At 41.8% G+C, this 26,546-nt stretch overlaps 2 protein-coding genes across 4 annotated transcripts; one reads left to right on the plus strand and one right to left on the minus strand.

Moving 5' to 3' along the window:
* The first annotated feature begins 763 nt into the window (after nucleotides 1-763).
* nr1h5 (nuclear receptor subfamily 1, group H, member 5) lies at nucleotides 764-12,770 on the plus strand. The gene is made up of 10 exons (XM_074682075.1): nucleotides 764-897; nucleotides 7,876-8,274; nucleotides 8,370-8,510; nucleotides 8,630-8,757; nucleotides 10,674-10,775; nucleotides 10,867-10,960; nucleotides 11,568-11,684; nucleotides 11,788-11,877; nucleotides 11,963-12,076; nucleotides 12,360-12,770. Exons 1-10 carry the CDS (start codon nucleotides 801-803, stop codon nucleotides 12,560-12,562), a joined length of 1,485 nt encoding a protein of 494 aa, XP_074538176.1. The 5' UTR covers nucleotides 764-800; the 3' UTR covers nucleotides 12,563-12,770.
* A 1,562-nt stretch (nucleotides 12,771-14,332) lies between these two features.
* Nucleotides 14,333-26,055, minus strand: brpf3b (bromodomain and PHD finger containing, 3b). 3 transcript variants are annotated; one of them, XM_074681277.1, is made up of 13 exons: nucleotides 25,710-26,055; nucleotides 23,015-24,579; nucleotides 22,585-22,741; nucleotides 22,321-22,452; nucleotides 21,985-22,113; nucleotides 21,394-21,706; nucleotides 20,372-20,671; nucleotides 19,097-19,696; nucleotides 18,062-18,143; nucleotides 17,883-17,971; nucleotides 17,691-17,785; nucleotides 16,189-16,343; nucleotides 14,333-15,647 (listed from the first exon to the last, which is right to left on the minus strand). In XM_074681277.1, the coding sequence occupies exons 2-13, from the start codon at nucleotides 24,553-24,555 to the stop codon at nucleotides 15,464-15,466; spliced, it is 3,777 nt and encodes a 1,258-aa protein (XP_074537378.1). In that variant the 5' UTR covers nucleotides 24,556-24,579; nucleotides 25,710-26,055; the 3' UTR covers nucleotides 14,333-15,463. The 3 variants fall into 3 exon arrangements, with proteins under 3 accessions (XP_074537378.1, XP_074537379.1, XP_074537377.1); XM_074681278.1 differs by having other exon boundaries at nucleotides 17,883-17,968; nucleotides 19,097-19,699; XM_074681276.1 differs by having other exon boundaries at nucleotides 14,334-15,647; nucleotides 19,097-19,699.
* Nucleotides 26,056-26,546: the final 491 nt, after the last annotated feature.

Here is a 26,546-nt window from a genome sequence, read left to right on the forward strand (position 1 = left end):
CAGAAGCTGTTTCAAGCCTTAATGATAACAGGTATGTATAGTGAGCGGGTGGCTTGCTTACTGGGATCCTGACAGTGTGAGCAGCAGACACAGAGGGCCTTACCTCATCCATTACCCAGCCACCAACTGACGACATAAACCAGATGACACACACTGAAATTACTGTAAAGTTCCTGCCCTGATTCAAAGAAACATCAGTTTTACTTTAGCCTGTTTCACAACCAGATTAAAAAGAATCCTTGCAGGAGCTTTAATTCTGGAAATTATCTGACAAAAACATTATTTTCTTGGCCCAGTCCAGCTGTTACCCTCTGAGACATCCCAACACACATACACACACACATACTACGAGTGTCACTCAATCTGCCCATGAGGGTTGAAGTCTCCATCTCCCTCCCCTGATCCATCCGAGCTCTCCTCTGGTCTGTGAAGTCCAGTCCAGCTCCAGCTGTTTGGACCTCAGTCCCATCCCCGTGTTTCCTGGGTGTCCCTGCTTTCCTTTTCGTCTCCCCCCCTCGGGATTGGTTAAGACCTCCTCCAGCACTTCATTCACCATAAACCAAGAGCTTCAGCTGCTCCCTCACTCTCTGCTTTTTAAAAATAGGCTGGGACATCAGCCTGGACAGCTAAGAGACCTGGGTGCATCCTGGGGATTGGGGAATGTCTCCATACTTCCTTCATACTTCATATCTGTGTGAATCCTCCGAGTGATTGTCTTCATGTGTGTGTTTATGTCTTTGCATGTGTGTATGTGAAGAGGGATCTGGTTTTAGGGGCTAGGGAGACGATCTTCTGTCCAGATGAGAGAGTGGACTGAGTGGGAGATGAGCTTTTCAGCAGGAGGGTTTCTCTCCTCCTCGGATGGTTACTGCTCCACAGAGCAGCTCCAGTACTATGGTGAGTCCACAGACACACACAACTGTCTCTGCTGCTCCTTCTGCAGACATGTTTACCACCGATACTTCTTCTTCTTCTTCTTCTGTTAACTTCTTTTGCCTCTTTAAGATCAGATCTGTGACCTCATGTACACCACTGAGGATGGGCATGTGTGTGAACTTACTCAGTTATGTTTTTTGGACAGCTGTTGCTTATTTTGTAGTTAAGCTGAGAAACACCCCATTTTCAAAAGTTTCCATTTCTTATTTCATTCCTAAAGAGCCATTTTCCCTCTTATCAGTTAACGGTCAGGGAAACGAAATGATGCTATATAAGCAGCTACGCAGTCAGAGGTGTACGTTTTTTAGTTTGGCACAAACTAACACAGTGAACTAGAAAAACAAAATTTCCAACACAAAGAGCCTACTTTAGATTTTATTTTTCCCTCTTTTGATCTTTTAAAATCTCCCTCTACATAAGAAAACTTTTCCACCCTCTATTAAAGGCACAGTAACAAGTTTCCATGTGGGGTTGGTTCTGGTGTCGCCTGCCATCACCCAGTGGGGTAAAGATGTGGCTGTCACCCAGATCTGCATTTGTTTGAGGCCTATGAATAAAATACAAATCTTCTTCTTCTTGATAACACTTGTCTTTGTTCAAGACAACTTTTGCACACAAAATATCTGAATGTAGATGCCTGAATAATGTTAGGACGCAAACAGTTTCACCTTACCAGTCTTAAAGGAGCAGTGAGGGCCAACGTTCACATCAGATTCTGCTTGTGGACATTGTTACCTAAAAAAGCCCAGTACTTGAGCAGTAAACATGTTGTCTTGTTAATTCTGCTCCTGTATCAGCTGATAGTGCTAAACATTATGTTGAAAGAAAATCAGCCCAATGAGAAAAAATAAAACCCTTCTTACTTGTCGATGTCTCTGCTAAACTTAACCTGCAGGGCTCTGAACGTAGATGTTGTGGGGTGAGTGCTGGCTCATCTTTCATGAAGGAAACTTCAACCCAATCATGGGTGGCATCAAGATGAGGTATAAAGAAATTAGCAACGTTAAAACTGACAGCCTGATTTTACGATGGTCATGGGGAGGCCTCAGTGTGAGCGTTGATGGGGGTGGTTGCTTGACAAAGGCAAACTAGCACTGGCTCTACTACTACTGGCTCTAAAGTTAGCTTCCACGTGTCTCACTGCAGCTGAATACTCTCACTGTTGAGCTTTCTCCTGGCCAGTGTCAGAGGTTTCCTCGTCCTCATTGGAATTCTTTTCTTACCGTCACCGTCTTAAACCACTTGTAGGCTCAGTAATGGAGTAACGTAGCTGGACCATTTTCTTGGGGGCAGGGTCTTTTTTATTTTTCAAATTTTCCAATAAGAAAAACAAATTTACTCACAGTTGTGGCAGACCAAAATTTGCAAAACACTGGTTTACGTGAAAAGATGTCAAAATTTTTATAGGTTGTTTGTATTTGCTCTATTGATTCTTATTTGAGTGAATTGACCCTTTAAATACATTAAACTGTACCGTGAAAAAAAGTATAAATTCATGACCATGACTTCAGTCCTAGCCTTATCATTCACTTCTGTCCTTATTTCCACATTCATAAAAATAAATAAATAAATAAATAAATAAATACATAAATAAAATAAAATAAAATAATAATGTTCACTCTCACATTTACAGAGTCAGCTAATTGATTCATTCATTTGGTCCAACTGAGGCCCCTAAAATACTGCCTCCTTCCATCAATCACTGAATTTAACTCAACATTGAAATATTTTCTTTCAGAATAAAAATATTAAAGGTGCAATCCACAAAATACACAATTCCTCAGTGCAAAACATTCTTTTTTTTCTGTCACAGCTTTAGTGGCTTTATTGGCCTGGTATTAACAGTAGCTGAAGGTGGCTACTGTTAGCTTACTGGCTTTAGTTTACACTTCTAAATTTCTCTGCTATTGTATGATAGCATTTGCACTATCTCCATGTTGAAACAAACATGTTGTTTCCTTAAAATGAATCAGATCAGTAAAACGTTACATAGTTATGAAACACGACATGACTGTGTTTGTTGTTCACAGCCTGATCTCCTTCACTCTCACGGTTGATGAATGAAAGGCACCAAACAGTTATTTACCTCATTTCATGACCCCATTATGTGAACAAATCTTGAGGATGTTCAGCCGGCTCGCTGCATTCACAGCACGCAGGGAGGCTGAGCGTGCATTGGAGGATCTATTTATACGTCTTATATCATCAACACATTCCCCCTGTTGTCTCCCCTCCTGGCCTGAGAGCCGGGGTTGAGGGGGGAGCTATGGGGGGCAGTGTGCTGGTGTTGTTTGGCTCCCTGTCGTGCGTGGGATGGAAAGGAGGCCGAGGAGTGTTTAGACAGTGTTCAGATGGTTTACAAACAGGGCGAATCACAGCTCTGTCACAAACTGAGAAAATAATGACCCCCCCCCCCAAACCGTCACTGCACAGTCTGATAGAGACAGGAAACATCTGGGGAAAGAAAACTGGAGAGATACAAAGGGACAAAGTGAAACTACATCAATCCGTGCCCTTTACAGTAATGGTCCTGATGATTTTCCTTTTTTTTCTAACTTGATAAGAGGAGTTTTTATCCTCTGATTGAAACCGCTCTTCAAATCAACTTTCATTACAACATCCAAAGTACTTAAAAAATCATGCTGAAAAGCGTTCAATGGATCACAATCATGATGAGTATCAGTCATCACGATTTCAGGCTGAAGTATCATGACTGATTCAGACGAAAAGGCGTCATCCATGGGCTGAAAATAATGATACTGAACCAAGGGTGGATCCAAAGGGGTGGCTAGAGGTCTGGGTCCTTCTTTATTTCTGACTGATCAACCCCACTTGAGCAATGATTTGATCTCCGCTGAAACCATAGACTGTGTGAACATGGGCCCAGTCCCAGAGACATCGCCTATTAGTTTTTAAAGAGATACACAGCCAAATGATTAACACCAAATGAAACATGACGATTCACCCTCCATGCAGTGTGGATATTGTCATAGGGTTGCTGGGTGTTAAAAGTTGGCTTTAGGGTCTGCCACATTTTCATTTGCCAGTATTTAATCTCTGACTTTGACTTCTCAACATTCATCTATTCTTGAAGAATTGAGCTGAGATAGTTTAAATGCTGCCACTTTGTCACATTAAGACTAAGATATACACACACAATAATATCAAATCTTTAGGATGCTTTAACCCCGGTAGTCAAGGTAGATATCATGAGTTGAACTATAGAGTGTGAAGAAATGTTTTTCATCTGTTTGTGTGTGCAGCATAGACTGTATAATAACAAGACTTAGTCTTTGTGATGTCACCTGACCGTTTCTAAAACAGAGTTTTAAAGCTAATCGTTGGTGGAAGCCATGAGAAAGCCAGCTTTGAGCTTCAACAGCAACAGATTACAGGCGGAGATTAATGCACATGCTCACCTTGGCTACAGCCTTGGGGCCCCACGTGTAAGGGGCCCTCTGATTGGTCAGGCTATTTTGGGGATTTAAATATGCCCCCCATCCAATCAACAGGTGTCCATGCGGCTACAAACTGTTAACTTGTTTCACCATATTAGCCAGGTCTGCTTAAGTGACTTAGAGCTTGTCTTTCTGTAAAGTCATTTGCAAAACTCATCAGTCACGGGTTTTTGTGCTTGTTTTCTTTAGTGTAGTTGCTCATTTTGACTTATTTGTTGCCTGTATGATCCTTGCCTGATTCTCAGCTCTTCACAATAAGAAACATTTATCATTATTTATTAAAATTAATTATTGAGATTCATTATTTTGATTATCACTATTTTATTGATTAGTTTTAAACAAAGAAAAATATAAATAAAAGGTTTTTTATTGGCTGTTTATTGTCAATTTGATGCTATCTATGTATAATGCATATGTATTTTCTTTTAATCAAACTTTTAAAAATTAGTTATAGCAACAGCTATAGGCCCACCTGCCAATCAGCCGAACTGCGTGTCTGATTGGGTAAACTTATGATCTTATCTTCTAACCTGCTTAGTTAGAAAACGTTTTACTCATTGTACCGTGTGTGCTGTATCATTTTTGACTTGGTGTGTATGGTTTTCCAGTAGTCTGCAGGAACCTAACAAAATGCTGTTTTTAGCGCCTCTGTATTGCCTCATATGTTTTTGACTGGAGGTTGCCGCTTGGTGTGCACAAATACTATATGCCAGCTGGACAAATCAGTGGCAACCAAATGCCAACATTCAGTCTAATATAATTTTAATATGATTTATGATACTGATATAATTCATTCAGATATGAAGCCTATGCAAAAGTGCTACAACAGCTGTTCTTCCAGATTCCTCTAGAGGCTGGCTGCACAATTGTTAGAAGCTACATACACAATAAACCAAAGAACAGATTTTTATGGCAAAATAAACATGTTTTTGGCCTGGTTTAACAAATGGAGCGAGTATGAGTACCTGACTTCTCTCTTAGCACACGCTAACCACCCTTACGAAAGAAAAATATGTGTACCAATATATTTTTTGAAATGTATTGTAATATATTATTGATATGTTATGATATACATGGAATAATATATTGAGGGCACAAATCCAATATTTTTTATATTCATGAAATATATTGCAATATATTGGAAAATATAAATACTAAATCTCATATATGGGAATATATTACCTAATATATGACATATTTTCCAATATGCTGCAATATATTTTTCTTTCGTAGGGGCAGGGAGAATTTTTTTTCAAAAAAATTATTTCCTATTCATTAAACAAGTTTTTGCTCAACCAGAGTTATGGGTGACTTTTTTGATAGGCAGGGTTAGCGGTCTGCAAATGAGGCTTAGGGCCCACGGTATAATGATCAGCATTACCAAAATGGCACCTGTGGATGATTTAAAACTCTGTGTCAGAAACAAATGGGTGATGTCATAGAGGCCATTTATTGAACACTCTGTGCTCTGATCGCTGCCACCAATCAGAGAAACAAAACAAGATTTAGAGAAATACTGCTCAGTTAGAAAGATGCGGAATAACAGAGTATTTGTCCTTAAGTGTGCTTGTTAAACAATCATGTAGTTTGTTAAATACTGATGGAAATTCAGGTGTCTTAATGTCACTGGCCACCATCAGGTTGACAACAACTCAGCTCCCTGAACTTTTGCCTTGAAAGCAGATGTTTCAGAGACTGTAGAGGTGACATGTTTAATCTCATCTTTCTTCAACAACCAACTCAACATGACCTCCGCTGAACCATTCCAAACCCCAATGTTCTGGTGGGCAGCAGATCACAAACTGTTTCACATTATTGTTATAGATTATGTTAGGCTGGCAGGGATACCAAATGAGTATGAATAACTCATCAACCCAGAGATCTGTTTGGTGTCTGAGCTGAGTGCATGCAGAGGGAACTAGCTGGGCTTGCTCAGTCTGAAGGTACAAAATCCACCAACAACACCTCTAAATCACCCTCATTAACACAATGTATAATCTCTTAAACCCAAACGACAAGTTGTGGTTTTGCACAGAGCTGTAGACTTGACTCGTCTCTGCTGATTGCCAGCTTCAAAGTCACTTAGCAGATTTTAAATAGAAAGCTTAAGAAGCCCTGGCTTGCTGGTTTGCAGATTAATTTTTCCTTTCTGAGTGCCAGGTTTGCCGTTTTCCTTTTTTTCAGTGTTGCAGCTCAGCTGAGCTAGCTGGCAGCCTTCTCTTCAAGCTACCCCACTGAGCTGCAAAGATGATTGTTTTTTCTCCCAGAGCTTGAAGGCAAACTCCAGCCGCACTTTGAAACATGAGTTGTTCACATCACCAGGTTGACTAGATGTGATTCCTCATCTTCAGACAACATGTGTTACTCTTTAACTTCCTCTCTCCAGCAGTTGGGTGGGCTCCCTGTTTTATCAGTTAATGACAGATCCCACAGTGGTCCTAGTTGCTCTGGTCCAGCTGTGCTTTAAGAGGCTGCCAGTGGTCACACATGTTTTCTCAAAGGACGCCAGACTTACACAACACAAACTGCCGACCCATCGTCAAAGACTTCTCAGTCTGTGACAACACTGAACAGACCGAACATCCTGAAGTCTCCAGAAAAGGATCAAAACATGTGAAATGACTCTCAAAGATCTCAGCTGCATCCGGTGTCTGCAGTCAGAAAGAGTTCACAGGATCTCATTCTCAGCTCTTTATTGTATCCCCTCAAGAGTCATAAAGACAGCGCAAACACGTAGACCACCATCCTGTGACGCACTTTGACTTTCTGAGACACTGCTTCAATTTTCTTCATCCTCACAGAATATTTTTCCGTGAAATTTGGTGTAGTGTTTACAAACTCTGAATCATTCTACATCCTGGTTCCAATGGCGAAATAAAAGCCTAACGTAAATGTGCTAAAAGTTAGACCTGAAATATTTGTAACGTGTAAGTTAGCTGCCAGTGCAACAGGTAAATAGATACATAAAAAAAAACGAAATCTCTATCTTTCTATCTATCTATCCACACACACACACACACACACACACACACACACACACACACACACACACACACACATATATATATATATATATATTTTTATATATATATATATAATTTTTTTTTTTTCTGGAGAAAATTAAAGCTCCCTTTCCCTCGTCTTGGTCTTAAAATGTCAGTCCTAAAAATATCTTACCCTGCATCCCTGTCCAGTGTTTCCCACTGTGTTATTATCCAGGAAGTGTTGTCAAGAAAAAACAATCAGATCACAAATCTCAAGGCGAGGCAGCTTTACGTATGGAGCAGAATTCAGACAAAGAGCTTTACATCTGCAAATAATTGATCTGCCAAGAAAGAACCACAAACATGAACTCAAACGTGCACATACATGTTTGTATCTTCTTTGTATCCAGTTGTCTCAGCTTCCAGACTTTGTCTCACCCTGTTATAACACAAAACTCAAACTTTGTCTCTTGACTTCCATCTCTTTCCATTTTCAGACATGCTGGCAGACCCTCTGGGCTACCCCCTGCAGGACCCAGACCTCCAGCTGCTCCCTTACAGCCAGCAACAGTACAACCCTGCAAACCTGCCCTTCTCTCTCTATGGCTCTCCCCCTTCCACCACCTCCTCTCCCTCCTCCTCCTCTTCATCCTCTCAGCCCTGCCATCCTCAGTACCACTACAGCCCTCACTGCCTGGAGGCCCCCTGTGAGCCCAGCCCAGAGCCCCACTGTGGGGGTTTGGTTCAGGGGCTTGGGGTGGCAGGTCTGCCTTTGGGGCGGAGGAGTCGAGCTGGGTTGGGAGGGAAGAGCAGAGGTCAGGATGAGCTGTGTGTGGTGTGTGGGGATAAAGCGTCAGGGTATCACTACAACGCTCTGACCTGTGAGGGATGCAAAGGTATGTCTCTGCTTTCAGTTGTGTCAAAGTTTTCTGTGAAGTTCTCTGAGGTTTGGTATCACTCACCCTTCCTCTTTTCTTGCTCCTCTCTGTAGGTTTCTTCAGGCGCAGTGTGACTAAAAAGGCGGTGTATCACTGTAAGAGTGGAGGTGGCTGTGAGATGGATATGTACATGAGGAGGAAGTGCCAGGACTGCAGGCTGAGGAAGTGTCGCGCTGTGGGGATGCTAGCTGAGTGTAAGTTAGCCTTTATTACTTAAAATAACAGTTCAATGCCTGCCTCATGATGCACAACGATGCATTGTAAAATATTTCTCTAGTGATGTGAGTCTAAAAATGCATATTCATGTTCTCAGGCCTTCTGACGGAGGTGCAGTGTCAGTCCAAGCGACTACGAAAAGGAGGAAAAGGCAGAGGACAGGAGGAGGAGGAGGAGAACACAGACAGCAGGAGGGTCAGCTCCACCAGCAGACTACCTGGGCAGGTATGAGACAGTTAGGCTGATGTTTGTGATGCTGCGGGTGGCAGTTTTATTAAAAAGCCATGGTGGCATGGACCTAGTGTTGGCATTGTTGGTCTGTTAATCCAGGAAGAAGAAAATTGACAGCAGTGGAATCTGTATGCCCCCCAGAGGATCAACCCTCAGGGTTTGTTGTTGATTTTCAAGGAACATTTTTTCCGTCAGCAGCATTATGTCATCTGAAGAGCCCCTGAGGAGACAAGGAGCATTTTTGTTTTTTTAGGTTGATCCTGAGAAAGTTTTTGCAAGATCTCTCTCATGCTTTTAATCCAGGTGAATTCCTTATTTGGTTCAAGACCACACAAGAGCTATTTCTCATCAGTTGTTATTTTCATTTTTTTTCTTCAAGTATCTTTTTATCCAGCAGTTGTTGCATACATATCAGGTGTACACTGGATGTAAAAACAATTATGATGTAATAACCAAACAAATAGTGTCAGAATCAGGTATAAAACAAAAGGAAAACTGAATGAAGTAGAGTCAATAAAACTTCAATAACAAAAAGGATACCAGCAGTGTACAAGCAAATATTCTGTTTTAGATAAATAACGAACTAAATAAAAAAGTTAAAATAAATAAATAAATAAATGCAGGTATTTTTATACATTTATTCTCCAAATCTCTGGAGACAGGTGAGAAAAATAAACAAAATATAGATATTAAAAAAAGGCTACAAAAAAGATAATAATAATAATAATAATAATAATAATAATAATAATAATAATAATAATAATAATAATAATAATAATAATAATAATAATAATAATAATAAATAGATAAATAATTATGATAATTATAATGATTATAACAGAATTAAAAACAAACAGCTAATACAAGTTGTAGTCTAGTCTCATCTTTTTTGACATTCATCAGAATGAGTCAGTCTCAGGGCTCTTAAACTAGCTGTGGCTGTCAAGCACAGACAGTCATGACTCAAGTGCACAGAGACGTCTACAGATTCCATCAGGCAGAATCAGTCTGAACTCCATTATCCTGCAGCAGAACTGAGGAGAGCTGCTATAAACGTACAAGCCCCCCTCTATGGACAGGTGTTATCTCAACAAAATCAACTGACATAAATCTTAAGATGGTTTTACTGAAAAGGTAGTTTGGGGAAATGTACCGGCGTAAATTGTAGAAAATTTCAAATAAAAGCCATGAAATATCATTCAATGAAGAATGTTGTAATGGATGGTCATATAAGTCTGTGTTTAAAGGATCATGGGAACAACTTCACTTTTCTAAGACAACCAAAAAAAAGGCTTCAAGGTGATTAAAGAAAGAGACAAACAGGTCTGTTCTGACCCAACTCCAAAGCAAAAAGTTTTTCCAACTGTTAAAGCTTCACTCCAAATAAACCCCATACTGCACCTCTAAAATCTCAGACCACAGAACACAACACCTTTCCTTTCCCCAGTACTGCTCACCTTGTTGTATTTATTCGTCTGGTAATTCATAGCTTCTTTAGGGAGAGTGCAGCTGAGGTGAAGGAATCAGAAAACAGAAGTCTTTCTCTCTCCTTTGGTTTGTGCACAGGCTGCGTTACACTGCTCAGGGATTATCCTCTATTAGCAGATGTCTGTATGTGACTACAGAACCTGTCAGCAGGGGAAATGAATCTGGATGCTGTAAGCGCTCTGGATTTCATCTGTAGTCAGAGCAGTGTTACTAACAAGCTGTTTGCAGATGTTGGAGCGCTGAGAGCAAAGATAAAGCAGAGGAGGCAGAAGCATCGGGGAATCCTGGAAACAAGCAGCTCTAATCTGATGGTTTAGCTTTTTACAGAGTGCTGTTAATGCTTGAATTTAGACAAAATCTCTCATCTCTGAAATATTTACGTGTTTAACGTTGTGTTGTGTTGTGTTGATCTCTGTCTCCAGCAGGCTCTGTGTCCCAGTCTAACTCGAGAACAGAGATACATCGTGGACCGGATGGTGGAGGCCCACAGGCTGTACAGAGCTCAGGACGGCAGCCACTGCAGGGTGTGTTACAGTATGCTTTACTTTAACATGGTGATATATAGATAAGTGTGTTTTCCTCCATCCTCATGAGTTTCTGTCTTTGTTTGTTCAGTTTGAGTGGCCTTGCACAGAAGAAGGAGAGGGCCTGTCTGATGTTTTATCGCCAAACCTGCAGAGACTGCTACAGTTTGCGAGGACGGTGCCAGGTCAGATGTGTGTCCCTTTCAGTTTCAAATCCAGTTTAATGAAGCTTTTCTGGACTGAAACACCTCACCATTTAGCATACACAAACATATATGTCCCCATCAAGACTGAAAACTCAGGAGGTTCTGTAGCTTTGTCAGGTCAAAATTTCACCTTTTAAAGTATTTCAGTTTGTGTGGAAGCTTAATCTGACTCAGTTTTTCCAAGTTTTAGCTCTGATTAGCAAATTATGGCACGCTAAGAATCATTAATGAGATTCTGGATTGGGCAACAACAACATTTTGCTGTGGTCGGAAAAAAGGTATTTACCCAGATAATGCGTCCTATAGGTAGCATGTTATAGTCAGATTTGAAACAGGCTTTTCGCATGTTTAAGAGGTGGAATTCTGTATTTGTTATATTTTCCAAATATATGTGGGGTTAAAATGTTATGTTACTGTGGTTTTATACAGTCTATGTGTCAGGGCAGGTTTTAGCAGGGAAAGTTTTAGATGTAACTAAATGAAAGTGAGTGAAGTTTTACAAATGTAGAAACATTTTATTTCAAAATAAGCACACACACATGCAGTCGCTGTGTGTAAAGAAAAAACTACATTGTCTCCCTCACAGGTTTCGACCTCCTGGACTTCTCAGATCAGAGCTCTCTGTTGTCCGTCTCCTCTCTAGAGGTCATGTTCCTGCTCTCTGCTCAGCAGTTCTCCCACAACCCAACAAGCCCCAGTCCAGGTGAGCACACCAACAGATGTGCTTTTAACACTCACGCTTGCATCTAAATAAGTCTTAATGCTAATAACTCAAGGAACAATTCCTTTTCCCCCTTTGTTATCAGCCCTACAGCTTTTTAATATGTCAACACACAACTGGTTGAGGAATGTAGAATCAAAAGAAAACATGCACGGTCGGACATTGGTCAACTCAGGTGACTCTCCTTAAAACGACACGTTTATAAGAGCTTGCTAAGAAACTGTATTTCTAAGAGATTAAAGGCTTTCTGTCGATGGCAGGAGGCAGTGAGGATCTCTTCGGCCCTGTGCTCGGCTTCTTCCACAGCATGGTGACTCTGCGGGTCACAGAGGTTGAATACACGCTGCTCACAGCCACAGTTCTGCTCTGCTCAGGTCAGACAAGCTGTGATCTTTAAGTTGTGGATGTTTGTTCTGATATAATCCAATCAGCTGTACAAGCAGAGACACACAGACACTATATTCACCTGAGGATAATCAATAAAGCCAGCAGGAAGTGATAGAGGAATAACGCCTTTAAATGATTCACTCAGTCAGACTGTCGAGTTATCAAGGCTTTAATTGACTTTGCTGATTTATGCTCAATAACAGGAGAACCCAGAGTGTGTAACTGAACAAAAAAAGCAGGAATTTTCATCGGTCTGTCTTTGTCCTGCAGACCGGGCATCCCTGCATGCAGCCAGCTGTGTTGAGAAAATGCAAGAACTGATCCTGGACCTGCTGTCCAGAGTGTGTGGGACCCATGGTGGAGCTGCACGAGGGGGTCCACAGCGTTTTGGCCGTCTGCTGGGCAGACTGACGGAGCTCCGGACCCTCCGTCACAACTACCTCCTTCTGATGAGACAACAGCCTGGACTCTGATGGAAAAGAAGTGATAATCATCTCTGGGTAGTTTTATTTTGTAAATGTACAGACTTTGGGGTCTTGTGTGAGCTGAGAAGCTGAACAAATGTTTTGGTTATACTAGTTTTTCTTATTTCTTTTTTTTTAAACTTGGTATTGACCCACACATTTTGCTTGCAGTTCATTCCATCCTGCAGGTATTATTGAGTTTAGCTTCTGATGGGATTTTGGGGAATGTATTGAGTGTTGTATGCAGCTGAGGTTTAAACTAACAGATGATTCAAATATGTTTTGTATTAAGACATTAAAAATTAAAAATTCAAACAAGAGGATTAAAAAAAAGATTCTTCTGTCTAAAATTTTAACTGGATAAATATCAGTTTCATCACACCAAAGCTCTGACTGTTGCAAAAAAAAAAAAGTTGGGCAAAGTGTTCAGATTTTAAAATTGATCCTGTATAAAACAAGGCCACAGACAGTGGCTTTACCCCTTGATTTTCTAAAGAGGCATTTCACAGCCTGAAATTTCCGATAAGTGAAGCTGAGGCCACAGGCCCTTTGCCTTCTTAGCACCTGCAACACCTGACTGTCAGTCAATAAGCCACACCCTTTTTGCCTGATGATGCACAACTCTTCATATTATAAAAAAAAGATTGGTTATAAAAAAGGGAAATCTGCAGTCTGAAAAAAATAAGAAATAAATCAACAGAAATTATTTTTGTGCTGGGCTGTAATCCACTTTAAAAACAAACACTTGAATACACTCATTGGGGTTTTCTGGGCTTTTGGAGCTAGCCTCGAGTGGTCACTGAAGGAACTGCAGTTTTTACATTCTGTGTCAGCTTGTTTTTAAAATGAACCTCCCAGTCACAAAAATGAGTCTAAGAAGTAAATTAATCTTCCAACTGACTTCAGTGAAATCAGTGAAATGATTCATCAGAAACATTTCCTACTGAGTTTAAAGCCACTCTTTTGAAATCTTGAAATGTACAGAAAGCAGGTAATGTTCATCTGTCAATCCAAACATGGTCACCTCTGACTTTAAAAAAAATTACTCACATACATTAAGCCTTCTCTAAGTCTTAAACTAATGGTTTACAGTTTAATGTGTGGCAACAAGATGAGCTGGTTCACCTCACTGTGTTCAGCTTGTTTCCAAGTGATGATTGAACAATTCAAGAAGAGCTTATCTTCAACAAAACCTAGAAATAGGTTTACAGTTAGATGATCAGCAGGTAGTATTAGCAGGTTTATGAGGTAGTTCACGCACGGTTCCAATGACCAATTAAATATTATTTTTATTCGAAAGACATTTTCAAGAAAGTTAGAGCATGCATGACTTTATCAAAACTGATATGATGGAGAGAAGTTAGACCAATAATCCAGGCTGAAAGTTAAACCAGTGACGTGTGAAAACTAAAGGCTCATAGAAACATAATCCAAAGAGGTTTTCATGAAAACTTTCACAATTTTTAGCTGAAACAAGTAACACCTCTCTGCTTTTCTTCGGTGTAGCTGGATGATGTCAGTAAGATTCAATAAAGTTTTGAGGGGAGTCAGTGTTCTGACCTGCTCCCCTCATGCTGCTCCAGAGCAGATCATGTGTATGCAAGTTACCATGACGATACATCCCAGCAAGAAATGAAACACAGTCTTAGCACTGAAACGCATGGATTACCCCACCTCACAATCCAGCTCCAGACTTAAAACCTTTGAACTCACATTTTGTTGTAAGAAGGAAAAACAGCAAACTGCAGAAAAGTATGTCAAAAGGTTTTTAATAGAGCATTTATTTCCCAAAACGTGGAAATACTGGTTCAGACAAAATATTTGGTGAGCAGGTAAAATATGCAGGTAGTAAAAGCTTATAAAGGTGTCATTTTTCCATTTGATAAAGTGGGGCTCTGGATAATAAATAAAATCTTCTGGGGGTGAATGATGGTGATCGATTTTGACTAAAGTCATTAACATTAAACCAAACGTGACGGGTCAGTTAAAACGTTGGCTGCATGTTTTTTAAAACCTCACTCTACTTTAAATAAGATTTATTCCTCCACTTCAACCAATATAGCTTTATTTCTAAAATTCTGTCGTCCATAAATAAATTATTTCTCTCTGTATCAAAAAGAGAATTCAAATATAAAGAACAATGGCTCATTGTGTTGTATGCTCTGGATGTACACACACACACATACACACACAGCACAATGAAATTACATCAGAGACAAGCTAAGAAGTTGCAGCAAGTCAGGAATTATTTTATGTTCACAAATATACACAGCCTCGCTTTGCCCTTCGTGGGTTGATTGAAATACGCATTTTAAAAACAGCAACATTAAATTAAACTGTTTGATAATACACGCACATATGTACACAAAGTGTGCCTTTATAATATACAAGTGTCTTTGTAAAAGATTAAAATGTAAAAAGCTATTGTATAAAAGATGGCAGTGATCCATTCATAGGTCTTCTGTGTTTCATATAAATATGTCAAATCTCTTTTCTGACAATTTGATTCCTTGGCAGTAGCATTATATAAAATAAAGGGGAATTCTTTTACATTTGATCCAGACACACACACACCTGCACACATCCAGGTGGAGTAAGCAGGTACCTTGATACACACCTGATCAGTTATTGAACACTAACTGACCACAGCTTTGTGGAACCTAAAGGTAACTTCATTCATTGAGCTCCACATTTAACATGTAAAGGCAATCAGCACAGCTCTGTGTGTCGCACACTAGTGGTTTGGTAAAGAAGTCAGTCCAGGACTCTGTGCCGCCGCAGAAACCTCTCCAGACCACAGTGTGAATACTAATTCAGCTCGCAGCAGGACTCTGCCCACCTGCTGCTTTAAGACTAAGGAGAAATGCATAGTGGCTGACTGAGGGTGCACACAGGGCTCACTGTCGCCCTCTACAGGTAGTTAGAGGCCACAAAGCCGTGGTTGTGGCTGACCCTGCTCTGGTGGATCATGGCTCGGTCGTATGCCACCTGGACTGACTTGCGGATGCTGGTTTTGCGGCCCTCCATTATGCGTAGCTTGTCTGCTGTGTCGTCAACACCCAGGCGTGTCACCTTGTCCCGTGGGAGCCACTGCCTGGAGAAACAAAAACAAAACAATATCGTTAAGAGCCTATGAGTTATAGGGGACCAGACTGCTGCAGATTCTGACAGACAGCTTCATGTTATCAGGCCTGACATGAAGTTATTAGATCTTTTTTTATCAGCATATGGTGATGTGAAGAAGAAACTGCTATTTCTATTTCTGCTGCTGTAACAGTAATCTATTATTATCTCTGTAAAATGACTCTGGTTCTTGAACGCAACTCATTGTTTAGCTTACAAAGGTTTACATTAGACATGCAAATGGGAAGGTCTGACAGCCAGCCTTTGTTGTTTTTTGCTCTGAGACCTAAAACTCAGGACACGTAAAGACTTAACTGTTTCACAGCTACTGTTTAATGTTTTACAATAAAATAAGATTGGAACATTGAACGTATATGCTGTCAATTAAAAGAATAAAAAATAAAAATTAGTATCAGTCCAAATCAGTATCGGTAGGTCAGGCTTTTTAAAGATCAGTGATCAGCCAGAAAATTGTGACCGGTGCACCCCTAGTCTACATGTCTGACTCTCACCATGTCCGCTTGTTGTCAAAGAAGAGCACCAGGTAGAGCCGGTCGTCCGTCTCCTCCTGCCTCTGCTCCCCCAGATGGAGGACTTCTTTGGGTGGGACGGGGATGGGCACCCCGTTGTGCAGCAGGCCTTCTTCGGGCATCTCTGGGTCAATGACCTGAAAAACCACAAAGTCTGTGTTGGAGGGCTCTCTTCTTAACACAGCAAACAGATATTCAGTGGAGTGTCAAACTGTTGATTCCTCAAGCTGTGGTTTAGTGGGAGATCTGATCTGTTTACTCATATTAGATTAATGTTCAAGAATCATCTTGAAGAAAAGCTTTGTTTGGGGTTTTCTGGCCTATCTGTGTCACTGTAAACTACCTAATGCCAGACGGATGTCAGGAAGCTGCTGAGTAAGGGATGCAGAGGGTACTAACTTCTGTCTCTGCAATTAATCAGCTGTTTGGATCACTGAACTGTAAACCCTTAGATAATGCCCAGAGAATCAAACAGTTCTACAATTTCATTTAGCAGACTCTTTTGTATAAAGCGACTTACAACACAGAGACAGAAGGAAAAACCTAGTTAGTGCGACAAAAGCGCTAAAAGTTATTTGGCTGCAGGTGCTGCCATTAAGTGCAGGATATTTTTTTTAAATGATGTAGAATAATATAGCCAACTAACCACAATTAATTGCTGCAGCAATATACTTCAACCTTCAACGACATTCAGGGATTAGTGCTGAAAATTCACTAAGAACTGGGTCTTAGACCTTCTGACTCATTCTACCGCAGAGGACAAAGAGGAGAAGGGTCAGATTAAGTAGCAAAGTGTTCCCTGAACAGATGAGTCTTCAGACATCTCTTAAAAGTAGAAAGAGACTCTGCAGATCATATTGAGTTAGGTAAGTCATTCCACCATTTGGGAACAACAGAGGAGAAGAGTCTGGCTAGAGATTAAGAGCCGTGCTGGGCTGGGAGCACCATGATATTGCACTTTGTTGAAAATCTGATTAAAACCTCTGGCCACTTCATCCATGGAGGCACATACTGTATAACAGTAGCCACGTTTACATGAGGAGTTTTTCGTCTTTCCGAATGGAATCTTTCTGAATGACTTTTCCAAAAACAATAGTATACATGGAAAGGAATATTCCAATCTCTGGTCTACATGCGCCGCTGTAATCAAACAGAATACTCAATGGGGCATGCGCAGAAAAACGTAAACATCACGTGATTTATCAAAGACGGAGGACAACCGTTTTTTTTATCACCGTATTGCAATACTTCGTATTGCGAGTGTCCGTCCAGTCTTGAAATTATGTTCATTTCTTCAAAGTTTGGATCAAAAGCAAACTTACCTCCCGTGCTAACTGCTCGCCGCCATTTTTAAAATTGAGGAACGTCTCTAGTTGCGTCTTACGTCACATCTGAGCATGCGCTGAAAGAACGCACCCTGACAACTTTGGGTCCATGTATACGTGGCTACTGTTTCAGTAATTTCAGATTGAGTAAGAGATTACCAGAGCAGGATAGGAGGGATATCCTCGACACTTGGCCCACACCAGTTCAAGTGGCTCCAGCTCTGTATCATCTTCAGACATCTGGCTTCCATTTCCTAAAAATCAGCAACAACCATTGAAAAATAATTGAATATGCAGAAAATATCCAGGCAATGTATATTTACAGCTGCCTGAATGGAAAACAAACCCTACCGGTGTAGTCCGAGTCTCCGTTGACGATGTCCAGAAAGGGAACTTTGGAAAGAGCTGGTTTTCCAAGGCTTCGTTTGGGTGGTGAGCTGCTGCAAGACCGAATGTTGTAAAGTCAATATTCGTCCGTTTATATTTACTCTAATCAAAAAACTTCTGGAGACTAAACCAGTGTATCTTACATCTCTCTGTGAAGGACTGGACAAGGGCTGTACTCAGAGTCGGACCCGCCGTCTTTGTGCTTGTTGAAGCCGTTGGTCAGTCCTGAAAGGGAAAGAAAGAGATGAATGATTAGCTGATAACAAAATAACATCAAGAGGAAAAACTGGCAGAGAAGAATATGATGCGAGCAAAGACGTGTTTGGAATAAGTCACGATGAATAAAACCCCAAATTACAGCACAGAAGAAACACAGTCACAGACAATGTGTGATGGATTATTTGTTTAGCTGATCAGGTGTGCTGAGGTGAACAGAAAGAAGAAACAAGTCCCTATCTGATAAACAGGCAGCACACTTTGTTTCCTGTTAAAGATAAGAACAAGAAAACTTATCAAGTCAAATACCCTTTCACATTTTTAACTGCTGTCATTTGTACCTTGATAGCTGAGATGTGTGGACTGGTGGATAATGCATCCTATCAGTCCTCCTGTTTCATTACACCCAGAGCACTTTGACCAAAGGGCCGTAAGCTACAGAAAACACTGTGCCTGAATTATTTACCACATCTGTTTGTTAATCCACTGATTAAAAATACAGGCCACTGATTTACAACAAAATGCAAAGTGATTTAAAGCCTGAAAATGACTTTTACCTCCATGTTCAGACTGTTTGAGCTGTTAGAAATTCGTACTTATAAAATCATACAGGTTGGCTAAACTATGTTTTTTAGAAACATCCAAAAAGAAAAGGTTTATAAATTTGTTTTGTATGCTTCCAGACTGTTTCAGCTTAAACCAAAAGTATTTCTAACTCAAACAACAACATTGTCAAACTGCCTCAGTTATGGTTTCACATGAAGCACAGAGGACTTCTTCACTATGTGGGTCACTACGCTCCCTGAAGCTTGAACTGTTTTGTTGCACTATTTCGTGGTTAACTTTGTGAAATTCTATTTTTATATCATCACATCACTGTGACTGTCCCCAGTGACGACAGCAGTCAGTTAAAAAACCTCTCCCTGGGTGTGTGAGATCAGTAAATGACTGAAGGGTCTTACCACTTTCCAGTGTATGGTTCAATGTCTTCTCAGGCTCGCTATCGGAGCACGCTTCCAGGGTGGGCGTAAAAATTTCCTTGATGGTTGGGGGTTCCGGACTTTTCTGTGGGGTCTTGGATGGAGTGGACAAGGGTGTGGAGGACGGGGTGCTTGTTGTGGAGCTGGGTACAGAGGGTGTGTTGTTTGTGTTGTTGTCCTGGGGTCCCTTTCCGTTCAGCAGAACACTGTCCCTCTCTCTGAACAGCTTCGCTCCATTTTTCGCCTTCTTGAACAGCACAGAGGTTCTACGTCCGACCCCCGCTGTGGTCGGCCGTGGGGGGGTGCTGAGCTCTGGCAAGCCGTTTGCCACCGCCTGTTCTTGGCTGTGCAAAATGGGAGGCGGTGATGCCGGCCGCTCCTGAGCTTTAGTGCAAATATTGTTCTCTGTGGTGCTGCCTGTGAGGTCTCCGTCCAGCTTCAGGCGTTTGCAGGGCCAGCTGGGTGGCTGGGGCTCCCCTGTGATTGGCCGCAGGGTGGGCGGCTCCAGAGGTGCATCCCCCTGTCGTGGAGGCGGAGCCGGACCTGTTGGTTCCAGTGTAGGCGGCGATGTGGATTTCAGATCTTCTGGAAGTTTAGAGCAGAAAAGGGAAATTAAACTACATCCTGTGTTTATTACACATGATTGCCCATTTAGTATGTAGTGTAATGTGGCGTCGCTGTGTTCACACTGGAAAATGGTTTCACTTAATAATGAGCTAGATTTGATTCAACAGTCTGACCACAGTCCAGAGGAAGGTGAGGTTTTCGTAGGTATGGAGGCCCTGTCAAGACTTTGCTCTCACAACTGATCACCGGCGGCAACATGGTAACATGGCAGAATTTAACCACTCAGCTGACACAGTCCAGAGGCGCTGTGCTCTCTTCTAGGCTAGTGAGAAACTGATCGGACTATCCTGCAGTCAGGAGTGGGATGGTATGGCATGACTGTATGTGGCCAATGGAGAGTGGTGAGTCCATGAGTGATGTAAAAAAGAGGTGCAGACATAGAGTGCACTGGGAGAGAGGAGTTGTGAGGCAGCCATGGCTAACGAGACTCTGTGGGCCCCTACTTACTAGACTGGAGACAGTGGGGTGGTTGGGGTTGGTGCGTGGGGGGGACCCTGGCTCAATTACCTGAGGACAATGTTCCGTTAGCTCATGTTCACAACTAGTCTCATTCAAAACAGAGGCTTTCAACAGCTTCATGCTTCATTGGCAATTTCATACTGAGAGACATCAGAGCTGTCCATCACCCACCTTTGTCTGAAGACGACAGGCCGTTATCTGCCTTGGTGTCTTTGTCGTCATCTTCCTCCTCATCATCCTCCTCGTTGTCGTCATCATCTTCGTCTTTCAGATGTCCGTTGAGAAGGCTGTGGCGAGGGTTTTGTCCCTGACGGCGGATGTTGTTGATCTCACGACGAAGCAGGCGGATGCGTTTTGTTCGTGCGCCGCTGCATCTCATGGAGGTGACATAGTCCAGTTTTTCTAAGAGCTCTTTCAGCTGCTCTTCAACGGTCATGTGAAGCCGGTTGTTTGGGTCCAACACACTGTCAACTGGACACAGCAGAGTTAAACAAGGAAAACAGGGAAGCAGGTGGGCATTTTATACCAAAGTATTTTCTTAGGAGAGGCTGATCTACAAGCCAGCTGGTCCTGTTTTCAAAAACATAGGTCTGATTATTGATACGTTAATTTAAACTGATTTAATTATGCCAAATGTATAAAGTTTATTAGAACTCCACTGAGGCCATATCCACACATAGCGAGGTATTTTCAAAAACGAATATCCTCCCCTCATTCATTTTTAGAAAACACTTTCGTCCACATGCACCGGGAAAATCCACTGATAAGTGTGGCTAAAGGCATGCCAAACCCATAGTTGGCAATATTTTTAAGACCTAAAACCAGTGCCAACCAATCAGAATGATCCCCGGTCATTCAGCTGTGACATTTGAGAACCGAAAACTTTGTTTACTAGCGTCCACACAAAACCATGAAACCAGAGTTTCCTAAAATCTTCACTTTGGCTGGAGTTTTTAGAAAACATTGGTTTAGTGATGTAAAGCTGCAGTTTGGTGTGGATGACAGGACTAAATGTATAAAAATATATGTGGTCTCCGAAATACCCCGCTAGGTGTGGACAAGGCCTAATACTTATACTTAGGCCAGCCACTTCTGTTGGCGTACCTTTGCAACCTGGTGTGACCAAAAGCAACAGCTGTGACATAAATTCTGCTACCAAAGAGTTTATAACAGGAAAATAAACCGTGACTTACTGTCCTCCCAGGTGCAGCTGTAAAAGTCTCGTTTCTGCGGGGACTCAGGGAGAAGCATTCCCGTGTCCAGATCCAGGCCAGTGTTGGTAGCTTGTCGTTGGGCATGTCGCAGTATGGCCCCCCCTAAATCTCGAAGACGCAGTGCTGCCCGGTGGAAGACTGTGTCCTTGCTGTTGTAGAGGAGGCAGTTGGACACCATCAAGTTGAAATCCGTCTCCAGGTCAGACACTGAGCGGTAGGCGTGACTTTCCAGCTTTGTGCGCATTGTGGAGAAGTCCATGGGCTGGCTGATGAACTCAGGGTAATCTGGAACCTAGAGAGCAAAACAAAACCTCCAAAATTTAATGATCATAAAAATGCATACTGTAAAATAAAATACACAGCAGTGGGAGAGACACCTTCTTCTTATGCTCTGTACTCTTAACTGGGTGGAGCTACCTTGGGTACTCTTACCTGCTGGTTAAAATCAACCACAGGGTTTTTGATTACGAAGAGAGTCCCATGTTTCTCTGGTGTAACACATTTTGTTTCAAGCTCAACCCAGAACGTGCACGTTTCTGTTCTCAGTGTTGTATTCATTATGTGTCTTACCTCCTTAATGTCGACCGGCTCTGCAAAGATCTGGCCTGTGTCCTTCTCCTGCAGCTGCTCCAAGGTGGAGCGAAGCAGCATCAACATTGGGGTCAACTGCATCTCCAGAGCGGCTTGGTGAACTTTGACCTGTAGGTGTTAGAGGATGCGTGAGTGATGTTAATGTGAGTGGAAGTTTGCCCTACAATAAAGAATTCAGACTCATTTTTTTAAAGGCTGGCAAATACTAGAATCAATATGACACCTGACCTATGAGCCACAATCAGATTAACTTTTAACTGAACAATACATTTTCAAAGTACAGTTAGTCTAAATGTCTCATTGCATGTGAAATACCTGTTCTCTTTTCAGTTTCTCCCTCTTGCGTATGAGCTCTACCAGCAGCCGAGCTTTCTCTAGATCATGCCGCAGCTTCTGCCAGTATCGGAGTGCTTCCCTCGCAGCAGAAACCTTTTCATCCACCTCGGGCTAAAAGTTAAAAAGATAAAGCAAATTAGTAAAGACTGTAGAAAGACAATCTAAGGTGTATTTAAAGTGAACCAACTATTTACAACAACAATCTCAGACAACTAAGGCTGTCATTCTGTTTTCTGCCCTGACCTGTTCAGTATTCCTTTGAGACTGGACGTTCGAGTGCAAACGCCGGACCAGCGGCACACCATTCCTCGACTGACGCTTCAGTAACCAGTAGCTGTGCAGCCTTTGCATGAACTGGTTTTTCCTCTGGAAGAGGATTCCTTTGCATATAATATTCAGCCTATAAAAAACAGACAGATCCAAGTTTTTCATTCAGTGACATATGATTAGGTATCTCCAAAAGAAAAAGAGTTCTTTGTAATTGTAGGACACACATATTAGAACTGATCATTGCTCCTTTTTAAAAGATTTTGTGTGATGTTTCTGTAAAGTTGGGGGGACCTAGATTTATTAGAGAATTTGTGTGAAAAACGTTCATCAAATATTTGGGGAAATAACAAAAGCCTTGTTAAACCTTTACAGTTCTGCTCTGAATAATGAAGTGAACTCTAACCTGCTTGTGGGTATCTGAGGCACTGTCACTTGTGGTGAAGTGGTGTGTTGTGCAGTTGACTCTGTGCCCTTTTTCCCTTTCTTTTTGTCCGTCTTGGCTTCATTCTCAGACTTTCTGCCTTTTTTCGGTGTTATAGGACCTTGTGTGTAGGCACTCCTTCCTCTGCTAGCCCTCCCTCTGCTGCCCACCACTCTTCCTTCGCTCTCCTCATCTGAGGCACTCTCTTGTCCTGGTGGTGAATGGGCCTCACAGAACGCGGTCTTCTTCACCGAAAAGGTGGTCCCATTGACGTTTGTCTCCCTCACCGGATCTATCTTCATAAAGAGTCCTGCACGCTGAGCACACGTGACATGAAACGCTGTGTAACAGTTGGCTTTATGACACTGAATTGATGCACCACGGCCTTTCTGTTTGCACAGGTAACAGGTGAGTTTCCAGCGTGCTGGGGGGATGTTATTGACCCCTTCCACTGGTTCTAGAAAAACAGTATTGGAAAAGCAGACTTCAGGAATCCAGATAGCGCAGACCACATGGGCCCAGCGACCATCACTGGTCTGCTTGAAGGCGCCGCCACGGTTTGGACACAGAACACAGTCAACAGGTTTCTGGGGGGACTGGAGGCAGCAGCGGCACAGCCACTGGCCCTCAGGTATGTAGGGCACTCCATAACACTCCTGGTGCACAGCCAGGTTGCAGGAGTCACAGAAAAGGATGACATTGCTGTTCAGGCACTCGTCATCCAGGCACACACAGCAGAAGGCATCATCGTCTATAGTGCTCTGAGAAGGGGCCCGACTGCGGGCTTCCAGGTAAGCCTCCTCCTCCAGGCGGTCTACCAGCAGCTCAAAGGTGTCCTGTGAGACAGCTGTGTAACCTTCTGACGACCGGCCAGTATTCACCATTTCTAACCAGGCGGTGTCTTCTTCATCCATGTCATATTCCGCCTCAGCATCCTGTTCCTCAGCCGTACGCTCGATATAGCGGTAATAGCCGGTCGGAAGAGGTTCTGCCTTAACTGGTGCAAAGGTTTCCAGTACGCGAAATTTGGGTTCAGGAAGGGTCATGTGGGGATGATGTGATGGGTTTGACTTTTCAGGTGTTGGCGGATGAGAGTTGGAACAGTGGTTCTTAGAGGGTGGTGGGGATTTGACAGGAGGACATTTGGAGTCTCTCCTGCGGCCTCGCGGTGTGGATGCTTTGCGGACTGTTTGGGCACTGCTGGTTGGAGGTGATGGCTGCTCACTGTTCTCCTTGTTGCTGTTACACTCACTAATGTCCTGAGCCTTCATCTCATCTTCAGTGATGACCTCTAAAGGCTCTAGAATAGAAATGCGATGAAGCCTTCCATCCAGTTCCACCTCCACCACCTTCTGGGCCTGGGCATATGTCAGGGTTTCTCTGCTTGGAGATGCTTTAAGGGTGTAAGGGGAGGGGGATCGTTGGCGGACACCCCCACGCCCACCAACAGTCCCATTGGATTTTCTGACATCTTCTCCACCTCCTCCTGCAGCCACTTGGCCTTTTCGACGTGGCTTCCTCATAGGCCACCAATCTCTCTTTCCCTCCTGTTGGTACAGAGAGGAAATTCAGTGTTACTAGACTAAACACAACAATCAATGTTTAAAATTCAATGAATTACTGGATACACAACTAGTAATCGTAAAGTTTATAATAATAGCGAGTATTACCCCAAGTTCACTTACTGAGGAATGTCAACAACAACAACAAAAAAAACCCTATTTCATAACCTATGGGCCAGCTGTCTGATTTACATTGTTTTTATTAAGCGATTTGGCACTGTATGACCAAAATTTGTTAATTTATAAAATATCTTAGAAGTACATGAAAAGGATTATTTAAAAAGGCTTTAGGGATAGCACCTTAAGGAACACATTACCAACGGTTTGTTTACTTATTTCTTTAGAGCAAACAACATCATGAGCTTAATATTAAATTACCATTTCCAATAAAACACTTAGTATTCATAAATGGGATGGCTGAAATTATACCAAAGAGGCTAGATACGTTAGTTACTCGTTAAAATTATTCAAAATATTAACGTTAATGGGAAACATTCCTTCACACGTCTTAACGTGCTTATGTTTTGCTCTTTAATCTCAAGTAATCAAACGATTACAGCGATGTATCTGAAGCTGTCATACTGAGAATCATACATAATTGATTAAAAACAGTTAAGTTGTACAAGCAAAAAAAAAAAAAAAAAGGTAAATTTGTCGTGACTTTATCCCAAATTGCTAACAACTCCTGTCAGGGGTAGTCACAACACACGGGCACATCCAATCAGCTTACAGGAATCTTTGACTGACACAGCCCTGAGCCAATCAGATCTCAAAATGTCACGGGCTCAACAGATCAGTGTCCCTATTTCGGGAATAAAATGTCAGCCATATTTACAGTTTTAAAACACTCGCACAGCCTCATATACGGTTAAAATTTCTTGAGTGTTTCATGCTGTTGAATCACAACGCAATACAGACAAGTCTGAAACATTTTACTGTGTAAAAGTTTCTGTCATCAAGAGACCGGAGACAAGTATTTGTGATGTAGTGTAGCTAGCCTGCTAACGTTAACTTTATGAGATGGGTAGTACCAACGCAAAACAAGTCAAATCATGGTTCACTTAAACTAAGTTAAAAGTTTAAACTGACTAAGAAACGAAGGGAAGAAAACCTACCTATTATGGCAACTGACTGACACAAGTACCCAGCTTTGTGGAGCCTCTTCGAAGGTAACAGTTGCTTATCCAGTCGCCTTACTTGCAGTAGCCCCGAAGCTAATAGCCACCGTTAGCCAGCTACAGCCGGTATATTTTACTATTCTACAACACGACCGTGCTCTCACAACACGGCGATCGGTAGGCAAGAAGACACTTTAAAAGACCTGAAGAGAACATGAGTGGTATTTTTGAAATGATAATTTGTGGAAAAGCGCATTGTCGACCTAATTCTGTGAGAAGGAGATATTAGCCTCCTTCGGCTAGCTGGCTAAATGGAAGCTAGCCAAAGCAAAAACACAAGACTTCCGGTTAGTCTTTTCAAAATAAAACATTGATGGCGCTCACGATTTTTCAATTGGTTATCAATATAGAGTTTAAAGAATTTTATATGGGAAGGAAGCTATTTCGCATTTGTTGTTAATCTTCAAGGATATTTCCTTTTTTGAAGATCATACTTTATAGAGGTCGATTAGTTTGCGGGGCAGCTATAGATGCCCCCCATTATACATTTACCCATAAATCTGTTGCTAGACTTCTTTGATAATTACTTTTTTTTTTTCGTCTTTTTTTCATTTTTACCCCTCAGTATAATGCCTTTACAATCGTCTATTCATGCCTTGTAACCCTAGAGTTGTAAGAACACAAAACAAACGGAGACACAGGCCTAACTTACCATGGATATTGGCAGCACTGGAAAGTCATTTGTTAGGATTGATCCATTGAAATTTATCACCTCGTTTTCAATAGAGTCCTTAACAAAATCACATACATATCAATTAATTTCAAGCAAAATAT

This window comes from Halichoeres trimaculatus, unplaced genomic scaffold (genome assembly GCF_033239565.1).
Source record: "Halichoeres trimaculatus isolate MK-OKI-2021-1 unplaced genomic scaffold, fHalTri1.1 fHalTri1_scaffold_11, whole genome shotgun sequence".
Taxonomy (NCBI): domain Eukaryota; kingdom Metazoa; phylum Chordata; class Actinopteri; order Labriformes; family Labridae; genus Halichoeres; species Halichoeres trimaculatus.

What these genes read in the sequence shown, in the direction of transcription:
- nr1h5 (XM_074682075.1), top strand. Translation starts at nt 801, where the DNA reads ATGAGAGAGTGGACTGAGTGGGAGATGAGCTTTTCAGCAGGAGGGTTT. An exon ending in TGTGGGGATGCTAGCTGAGT is followed by an intron (nt 8,511 to 8,629) that starts GTAAGTTAGCCT and finishes TCATGTTCTCAG; the next exon opens with GCCTTCTGACGGAGGTGCAG. An exon ending in CACAGTTCTGCTCTGCTCAG is followed by an intron (nt 12,077 to 12,359) that starts GTCAGACAAGCT and finishes TTTGTCCTGCAG; the next exon opens with ACCGGGCATCCCTGCATGCA.
- brpf3b (XM_074681276.1), bottom strand. Translation starts at nt 24,555, where the DNA reads ATGAGGAAGCCACGTCGAAAAGGCCAAGTGGCTGCAGGAGGAGGTGGA. An exon ending in CTCAAAGGAATACTGAACAG is followed by an intron (nt 22,453 to 22,584) that starts GTCAGGGCAGAA and finishes TTTAACTTTTAG; the next exon opens with CCCGAGGTGGATGAAAAGGT. An exon ending in CCTGTCGTCTTCAGACAAAG is followed by an intron (nt 19,700 to 20,371) that starts GTGGGTGATGGA and finishes CTAAACTTCCAG; the next exon opens with AAGATCTGAAATCCACATCG.